Source organism: Monopterus albus, unplaced genomic scaffold (assembly GCF_001952655.1).
Source record: "Monopterus albus unplaced genomic scaffold, M_albus_1.0 scaffold217.1, whole genome shotgun sequence".
NCBI lineage: Eukaryota > Metazoa > Chordata > Actinopteri > Synbranchiformes > Synbranchidae > Monopterus > Monopterus albus.
The window spans coordinates 181,016-190,772 of NW_018128097.1; the positions used below are offsets into that span (position 1 = coordinate 181,016).

Here is a 9,757-nt window from a genome sequence, read left to right on the forward strand (position 1 = left end):
TGAAGATCAGCCGTTGTATGTTCCCTCGGCCCCTAGCAGCGAACCGCCAAAATATGAAACGTTTCATGAACCAGTGTGAAACAATCACATGACTTGGCCACTTTGATACATGCCCCGAAGCAGTGCTTTGAAACAGAAGTGTTTGCCAGTGGGTCAAAGTGTGTCCACACTGTGTTTTAAGTCCACCCATCACTAATGATTAAGAATTCTAGGCTGCAGAGTAAATGATACTTGAATAAGAGCACAGTATGTTCACAAACATGTTCCCTCATTCCAGCTAAAAGGAGTGTGAAACATCTGAGATGTTTTATTTTATTTTCATATAACTTTCTAGGCAACTCCATTAGTTTTCCTTTCACTTGCACATTTCATTTCACATCAAATGATGAGGTGCCCAGTGCAGCGTAAAGTGAAGTACCTTCCAGTCAAAGAAAGAAAGTAATTACATGCCCACATGACCTCTTTAAAGGATGTTGGTAACAAAGACATTCCGCTGTGAGCCTTTTGATACACTATACATGCTAAAACCTGCCGATCAAATCTATTACGCATCACAGAAGTGCTGGAAAAACCGGACAATGACAGGTGCAGGGAAATACTCTGGATTTTTGCCAAGTAAGAACTGCAGCATAAAATAATATGACAAAGTGTCTTGGAAAAACACGGCTGACGTTTTTCACACTTGCGTGGGGCTGACACATGATGAGGTATGTGTGAGTGGAAAGGAAGAGGCGGGTTTACAGGAATGCAGAAAAAACAAAAAAGAGAGTATCTGTAGAAGGCCACTCCACTGCTTTTTTTGCCTTACAAACTCCTCCTGCTACTTCTCTTTCACCATCATGGATTTCAGTGGGAAATATGAGCTGGACAGTCAAGAAAATTATGAGGAATTTCTGGAAGCACTTGGTATTAGGATAGTTTTTTTATTGATGCAAAAACACATCTGGATAAATGTAAATGACCATTCATTTAAACTTTGCTGAAATTCTTCCTTATTTGGGATTTGCTTTGTCACAGGGCTTCTCAGTGCCAAGACAGACCACAAAGTGGTAACAGAGGTGGTTCAAGATGGCAACAACTTCACCTGGACACAAACCATCCCCAACTGGTCCTGGTCCAATAAGTTCACTGTTGGCCAGGAATGTGAGCTGACGACAATGACGGGCTCCAAATTTAAGGTGAGTTCATAACAGACATCACATAAAATGATCACTTAACACTAAATCTAGACTTGCAACTTGTCATACTGTGTTCATATTTCCTCTGTGACCTATAGGCCACTGTCACTATGGAAGATGGCAAGATTTCAATACAATTCCCTCAGTACCACTTCACAGCAGAGATCACTGAAGATAAGCTAGTGATGGTAAAAGAAGTAACTACTTATTCACACAAACCAAAGCACTGCATCTATGACCCAATAATACTTATTGAAACAAATCTTAACAATATATCTTCAATAACCTAAGTATAAGTTAGTTTGTTATATTTCTATTCCAAATCACCTTTATCCTTTCTTCATCCTGTCATGCAGAATTGCAAAACTCCGGGAGAGAAGGGTGTGACATTCAACAGAGTAAGCAAACGGATTTAATGCTGCGAGACTCGACATGTTTCAATATAAAAGGAGGCTACAGGAGAACACATCACGAAAATGCCTGTTCCAGTAACTGAAGCAAGCTGAGGAAGTGGTCGTTTCTTAGTTCTGACTAAAAAGAAGCAGAGGAACGAGGCTACACTATGAAACAGTTGTGTAACCATGTTTATGTCTGATCCAGTAAAAAAATCACATAGTCTGTGTTGGGATTTTCTTTTCCTTGTTTGAACCTACTGAAATATTAATGGTCTCTATAGGTCTAAAAATGAGACAGGCATCTTTTCTGTGTAATATATACAAATATTCACAAGCCTGTTGCACTGAATGGACAGAGGGAGAGACCAGATGCATCAGTGACACATAAGCTTTTCAGTCCCGAGTGGAGCAAAGCACAAAAATACACAAATCTTTTAGCATAAAAGCACTAGTCTAGTCCAAGAAATGATTTAAATTTATAAAATTCACACTGCCAATCACAGATTAGACAGACATCACATCAGAGAAAAAGCACCTTCTCTGGTGGAGAAGGAGTTTACACTGGAAAGCTAATACTGTAGCTGCCCCAATATAGTGTGTTCACAGACACTGGAGGATCCTCTTTAAGTGTCTGTCAAGTATCTGGTCACATATTACTCTTAATCTTGTTTCCCTCTTCTTATTGCAGCTTTGTCTTGCTCTTTAAAATGCAAATATTCCAAATTAAACTGCATATCTGCAGGGGATGTCAGTTTTTTTTAATCAGCATAACCAAGTAAACCTGAAATGCCTAAAACAGGAGCAGGCCGGGACCTCGGCAGAATATATTTGAGCAGGTATTTGATTAATGTGAGATGTGCCTGCAGAGGTTTTCCTCTGTCATGATCATAAGACCTCTACAAGCTACAACTGTCCCACAGCTCGGCAAGAAAAACTGTTGAGTGTCACATTAGACTTCTTTCAACATTCTTGATTAGTTACTGGGTTTTGTAATTTTATTGTAAGGTGTCTATCATACGTGTTCACAGCGCCCGACTCCAGACCTCTCAATAGCCATCTCCAATTTGTTGCATGTGAGAAACCCAAGATTATATAAATAGATGTGTCCAAATCATCTATTTTCACAATTGTTACAAGTCCTTTCCTCACTGCTGTTGTGCAGTTTTTGACACAGATTCCACCCCTGTAGATAAAATGCATGGGAAAAGTGCACTTCTCCACTGTCACCACTAGGAGGACCTCGCTCCTGTATAAAGCACCGGAGAGGGTTTGCCTTCCTTTGTAAGGATCTACAGTACTTTACTTCATAAAGTGAATGAGTTCCTATGTTGTGGAAGAGGAATATAAAATGTGATCATATAAATGACTGAGGTACATATACATTTGGAGGGCTGTTATTTTGCTGTCCTACCAGAATTCTGTGATAAAAATATTTGTTGAGCAGTTGGTCATTTGCATATTTAAAAAAAGACTATGATGCTGTATATCTGCTAAATTAATGAGACGTCTCCATTTATTAATATATGTAAGGCTCTATTGGGGTACATGTCCCTCGTTACTCAAATCACGACTATTTATTATTGAAACAACTATGGGTAAAGGTAAGAATGTAGAGATAATCTTATGGTGTAAAGCTTTGGCCCCATATTGCACATATCTTTGCACTCGTCTGCATTTCACAGTAATGACTAATTTGATTATCAAATAGCCCCAGTTTGATTTGTATATCAACAAATCATGAATAAATAAAAAAAAATCTAATCATGTTTTGTAACTCAAAGCCACAAAACACATCAATTCTCCAATTACTTAGAAAGTGTATTGTGCAATGGATAACTGGTGGTGACACACCTGTCTCCATAGAGGTCCCTGGACAGACATCTTTCTCCACACCTTCCCTTCCTGCCTCAGGTTGGCTTATTTGTTAAACATCTATAAAACAAGCATTATTTAGACTGTGTGACAAGAGCATCAGATATTTTACAGGCTATTCATTAAATACAGAATGAATAGTCCAACATTGGCATATAAAGGTATATGTGATGTACGCTGACTGACCACTTTATTAGGCACACCTGTACAACTGCAGGCACTTCAATGCAGCACTTCCACCTTAACATCTTGTTATGAAGCTCAAAAATGTTTGTTATTGGTGAAATCATCATAAATGTATAAATTCAATTATATGCTTATTATTGAGGTCATAGGTAAAAGTGGTGCAGTACTGGACTATATTATATTCAGAGGTGTTCCTAATAATCTGGGAAGGACAAAATATAGACACCTTTTAATGTATAATATTCAATACATAACTAAACTTATACATTTACAACAATTTCACCAATAACAAACATTTTCAGCTTCATAAACACAGATGTTAAAGCTCCAACAGTCATGTTATTAAGACTCTGACGACTCCTGGGGCTCAGAAGCTCTGCACACTGGTACCTCCATGGCTTTTAAAACATTAACGTAAGATTAACATCTTAATCTATGATGGCTATATGAAAATACAAGTACACATTGTGGTGGCAAAACAATCTTAAACAGATGTTAAAGATGATACTTAACACTATTTCTATTTAAGGAAACATTACCAGAACCTAACATTTAAGAAATGATTAGTTTCACGATGCATGTCATTTGTATCTAACAAAGAAATGGACTACAGGGTTTTTGAAGGAGTTTTGGGATTTTGTGTACAGGTTAATAATGTTACACATGGCCAAAGGAGTGGAATGACAGCCAGCGGGAGCCTAGTTTTAAAAAAATGTTTATGGCAGTAAACCCAACTTAATGTATTACTGCTACAACTTTAGCAGAAGATGTTAGATTTAAGTTAGAGCAGCTTGACTTGTACAGTATATTGAATGTTATGTTTGTTCTCATAAAAACAAAATTAACTGTTAGAGTTTTTTAAAGGAGTTTGGACACTTTCTATCAGCAAAAGAAACAAGCTTATAAAGTGAAACAATGTGCACTGTCCTTGATACTGAAGAGAAGACTCCTGAAGAACCTTTGACTCAGGAAAATGAAACACTGACCTCAGAATGTAATCTTGTCAATCTTCCACCAATAAATAGTCTGCAGAAACATGCTTAAGCTTCACATTTATTTCAGTTACAATTTTTATAAATTACAATTTTACACACAAATTGTGTTTAAGAAATATCTGATGCTTCATTAACAGTATTTTGACAACTGTTTACATTTTTATGCCTCTGCACAGGCGACAGCTATGGCTGGAAAAACGATTTTACATGGCGTCAACCTCTACACTTGACAGTACAATTCAGTTTTACTTGTAAAGCACCAAATCACAACAAAAGTCCTCTTAGGACACATAGTAAGGCCTAGAGTCCTAAACTTTAGTATTATCATTAGACAGAACCCCAACAAACCCCCCTTGAGCAAGCACTTAGCGACAGTGGAGAGGAAAAAAAACTCCCTTTACTTCTGGAAGAACAGAACAGGTCCGACAGACCCGGGCTCAAGGTGGGCGGCCTCCTGCCTCGGCCGGTTGGGGTGAGTGGATAGTTTTCATAGTCATCACCATCATGGAGAATAAGGCAAATACATCCAAAGTGAGTGTCCCAGAGCTTATTTAGTCATCTGAGCTGTCTGTCTCTGTCAGGCTTGCTCCCTCCCAAAAACCTCACCCCCGGTTGGTATCGCAAGTACCGCGCAGTAGAGCTCTGACAACAATCCTATCTACCTATGAAACTGCTAAATGTATCCTGACATCAGCGATAATACTTTGCAGGGGCGGGATAAATTCCCCTGCTGGGAGGCCTCCCACATCTGGAAAAATCTAATGAGCATACGAAATGCAAAGCTTTCCCTCCCCAGGCCTACCTGAAGCACGAGTCTCCCCCTTGAAACTTGGCAGAGCGAAACAACTCAGAAATTTAACCCTGAACCCTAAAGTAAAAGTTATCAAAAATTTGGGTGGTGATGATTTAGAAAACATATCAAAGCTCAACTTCATGTATATGGAGAATCGCTCATTGATCTAACAACTAGCCTGCCCAGGTACTTCCACCATTTAATGATGGAAAAACAACCTAGCCCTGTGCAACCCGAGCCCTGTTAAAGCTCCAAAATTCAAACTGTTTTCAAATACTCAAGAAACACTGACAACTTGAAAAAACTCAAATCCTTCAGAGGAAAGGTTACAGTTCAGTTGCTGCAGTCATCCAAGGCAGTGGTGGACTCAGGTAAAGCTAACTGACCTTCCCTCCAATGATCAAGTCCCTTCAAGATGTCATCAAGTCAGTCTCATCTCTCAGGACCAAACAGGTTGGTGCAGATGGCTACAGCAGCCTCCTCATCTCCGATCGATCAGTTGTGGTCCCATTTGCATCACCAGGTTGTTTTCTCCAACTTCAGTTTCCTAAGGTTGGGCATCGGAGTTAAAAAAAGAAAGTCACTCAAGCATAAGTACAAATAAAATAAAGATTTAATGAAGTGGACAGAAGTGGATACCTGATATCTCTGAAGAGATCAAGAAGTTGTGGTGCAGAGGCGCTGTCGCCGATGAGGGTGTGGTGCAGCTGAACACAACTTCTGGGTCCCAGCATCCCACGTCAGTTTCTCTGGCAGGACAGGAAACAGCTTGGCACACTGCAATTTTTCCAACCAGAAAGTACTTTTCTCTAATTTATCACATATTAGAGCCTGTCTGCCTTCCTGATTTCCCTCACAATGGCTTCATTCTCCCTGACTGGTGCTTTCAAATACTCGACTAGGGTGTTGTGGAACACAGTGCAGTCCATTTAGAAAGGGGAAGAGGAAAAAAAAGGAAGTCATCAGAACCATGGTCCTGAAACTAGACGTGTTCAGTGAGGACAAGAAATGTAGGTCTGTTAGTTTACAAATGCAATGCTCAACTACAGATGAGAGGACGTGAGAAGTGTGCTGGCTTCTCTGTCCTTTATCCAGTCAGGTCTCCTCTGTGCATCCTCATCTTGAACTGTGATAGTTACAGCTGGCTCTCTCTCACCAAATCTACCCCTTAAACATGTCAACATCAATTGTACAGTTCTCTTAGTAGGATCATAACAGCATACCATGTTAGCTGATTCACATAACCAGATGGATCCTTGTCTAGTTTTGGAAACTGCACAACCATGGCACCCAGCTCCAGCTCAGTAGGGGTCCATGATCTATCCTGTATTTGCCTCAACTCTGCCTTACTTCTCTAGGTACCTGCACTTCTCCTTCGAGTACAGTCACTTTTCCAACAAATATATTTATTTAAAAAGAGACTCAAGAACTGTCCAAACTACCAATAACTTGAAAGCTCAGACTCCTTCACACACACTGAGAAGAAGGGGAAGGAGAAAAGCCTTGCCATCATATGATGCGAGTCGACTCATTTGACCTCGTTCTCTGTAGTGTGGAGAAGCCCTGGCTTCCTTAACCCTGTATGTGTTTGGAACTGAACTAGTTGTTACTCTGCACTGATTTAACAAGATAACACACAACCTCTAATGTTTCCAAAAAGCTGTGCAAATATCACTCTGTCTCCCATGTTTGTTCTCCATTCATTTTCTCTCACTTCCAATTTGTCAGTTTAGAAAATATGTTGTGTACATTGTGTAGGAATATATAGATACAAAAGAGGATAGACAAATTTATGTGGCCAAGCTAAGAGCTCACAAGAAATAACACTGTAATGAGGACTTTCTCTTTAATAACTTAGGTATTGTCCCTGCAGAGCTCAGTTCCTTCCTGTGTTACTTCAATACAAAGCCGGTTAACAATGAGACATTCAGCACACAGTATAATCTTGCTATAAGAAAGTTAAGAGTAAAACTTAGTATTTTTTTCCATATAGTGCCAGATACTACATCTGGACACCTTCGTGGCCAAAAATGCCCCATTGACTTCCATTACAACCTCATTTTTTAACTGCCATTACACTATAAAACCATGCATTCTGTAATAGCAGCATTTCATTTTGAAGAAAAGTAGTGATATTTGACATTTTTACTATATTTCGCCAAATTTAATTTTTTCCCCCCTTTGTAGACTGATGCATGAAATTCTTATATTTTTGAGAATCTGTAAGCATGCACTGATTATTTCAGGGGTGAAAAAAATGGTGTGTTTTGAGGGATTGTTTCATGTGTCTTTGAAAAGGTGCTTGAGTTAAAACATGCCCTCCTGCCTTTGCTGTACTCAAAAACAAAAACGACTCTTAGTATGTATATGCAGATGGCTGCTTTCACAGCTAAAGATAAACATGCAGCTTGGCTGAGGGGTCATTACATTAGCAGAGAAGCAGAAAGACATGAGGCAAAAATGAAAACACATTTCAGTGCAGAAGAGGCTTTAAAAACGGTCATGCCAGTGAGCTGGAGGACTCATCTGAAGAAGACGAGGGAGGGGAGTTCTCCACTTCTATTAGTGCCTCTGACCCTTCCTCTGAAAGTGTGCTCCCCTTCCTCATCTACTTCAGGTGAGTCCTGCAGCTCACTGGCAGATGAAGGCTTCATTACAGTTTCTAAAGCCTCTTCTGCACTCAATTGTCTCTTCATTTTTGCTCCAGGTCTTTCTACTTCTCTGCTAATGAAATGACCCCCTCAGCCAAGCTGCATGTTTTTTTTAAGCATAAGCATAAACTTTATTGCCAAGAGAACACAAGGAATTTGACTCCAGCTCAATGGTCCTCCATGCGCACAACATAAAAATAAAATACACAATATATACAAGTTTAAAAAAAAAAATCACAAGCTAAAAAAGCAACATAGACTAGCTGTTCATCAGTGTAATAGCCCGGGGAAAGAAACTATCTCTGTGACTGGATGTCTTGGCGCACAGTGACCTGTGGCGCCATCCAGTGTTTATCTTTAGCTGTGAAAGCAGGCACGTCGTGCATACACACACTAACAGTCGTTTTTGTTTTTGAGTACAGCAAAGGCAGGAGGGCATGTTTTAACTCAAGCACCTTTTCAAAGACACATGAAACAATCCCTCAAAACACACCACTTTTTTCACCCCTGAAATAATCAGTGCATGCTTACAGATTCACACACACTCACACACACAAAAGCTCTTGGGGCCCCCTGGTAGTTGCTGGGCTCCATAATATGACTGGCAAAAATACAAGAATTTCATGCATCAGTCTACAATGGGAAAAAGGTTGAATCTGGCGAAATATAGTAAAAATGTCAAATATCACTACTTTTTTCAAAATGAAATGCTGCCATTACAGAATGCATGGCTTTATAGTGTAATGGCAGTGAGATTAAAAAATGAGGTTGTAATGGAAGTCAATGGGGCATTTTTGGCCACGAAGGTGTCCAGATAAAGTATCTGGCACTACATGAAAAACACTAATGGAATCAAATCAATTTTGTTGCTAATCTTTGACATATCCAAGCCTCCTCATCCTCCTACTATCTATTATATGGAAAAATAATTCTTTTTTGTAATAAATAATTCATAATTCAAATCATTAACTGGCATTTAAAGGGTTAAAATCCTGAGAATGATTGAAATGTTTAGTAGTTTTGAGCAAGTCCGAAGTTGTTTAAGAGATTTATGGGGAAAAAAGCAGAAAACAAAATATTGATGTATGATGATTTAATAGCAGTTTTGCGTACACTTTTGCCAGGAAGGTGTCCAGAGCGTACAAAATGCATAAATATAGTATAAATGACATGTCAGAGTAAAGACACTAGATTTCAAAAATATTCCTAAAAAGAATCTTTCCTGCCAAATTTCATGCCATAAGCTGTAACGCAGCCAAAATGATAGCCATATAAAAAAAAATGTTGAAAAATGTACAAAAATGCCCGAGGAGGGCAAAAGAGTTAAGGAGCTAAACAGGAAGCAGCACAGCTAACGTTAGCCTACAACAGAGGTGGATAGATTAGCTAACTTCCGGGTGGTCACTCACCTTTTTGGATCCTTTTTTCCATGCGAATCCAGATGTAGTCCATCCAGCGTCTTACGGTTTTTCCGATGGTTTTCTCTCAAACCAATAAACCATGACATTAAATAGCATAATGCAGCCAAGCTGCCTCACACTCGGCTGGTTATGCATGTGTCTGACTTCACAGACCTGTAGCAAGAGGAGACAACGGAATATAAGTCAATAGACGATTAAAACAAATCGTTTTTCTTATATATTGTGACGACCTCCACGCCGGGGGTCATTACATATATATATATATA

General features: G+C 39.2%; 1 protein-coding gene and 1 long non-coding RNA gene across 2 annotated transcripts; one reads left to right on the forward strand and one right to left on the reverse strand.

Annotated features, from left to right (window-relative positions):
- Positions 1-811: 811 nt before the first annotated feature.
- On the forward strand, positions 812-1,738 carry LOC109971194 (gastrotropin-like). Its single transcript, XM_020619290.1, has 4 exons — positions 812-906; positions 1,018-1,178; positions 1,277-1,366; positions 1,535-1,738. The coding sequence occupies exons 1-4, from the start codon at positions 840-842 to the stop codon at positions 1,592-1,594; spliced, it is 378 nt and encodes a 125-aa protein (XP_020474946.1). The 5' UTR covers positions 812-839; the 3' UTR covers positions 1,595-1,738.
- Positions 1,739-4,682: 2,944 nt separating this feature from the next.
- On the reverse strand, positions 4,683-9,639 carry LOC109971195 (uncharacterized). The gene is made up of 3 exons (XR_002276513.1): positions 9,480-9,639; positions 6,059-6,168; positions 4,683-5,966 (listed from the first exon to the last, which is right to left on the reverse strand). It is a non-coding gene; the product is annotated as an uncharacterized LOC109971195 (long non-coding RNA).
- Positions 9,640-9,757: the final 118 nt, after the last annotated feature.

Bases quoted from the DNA above. Each gene is read 5' to 3' on its own strand.
- LOC109971194 (XM_020619290.1), top strand. From the start codon at position 840: ATGGATTTCAGTGGGAAATATGAGCTGGACAGTCAAGAAAATTATGAG. The intron at 907-1,017 runs GTATTAGGATAG...GCTTTGTCACAG, and splicing joins GGAATTTCTGGAAGCACTTG to GGCTTCTCAGTGCCAAGACA. The intron at 1,179-1,276 runs GTGAGTTCATAA...TGTGACCTATAG, and splicing joins TGACGGGCTCCAAATTTAAG to GCCACTGTCACTATGGAAGA.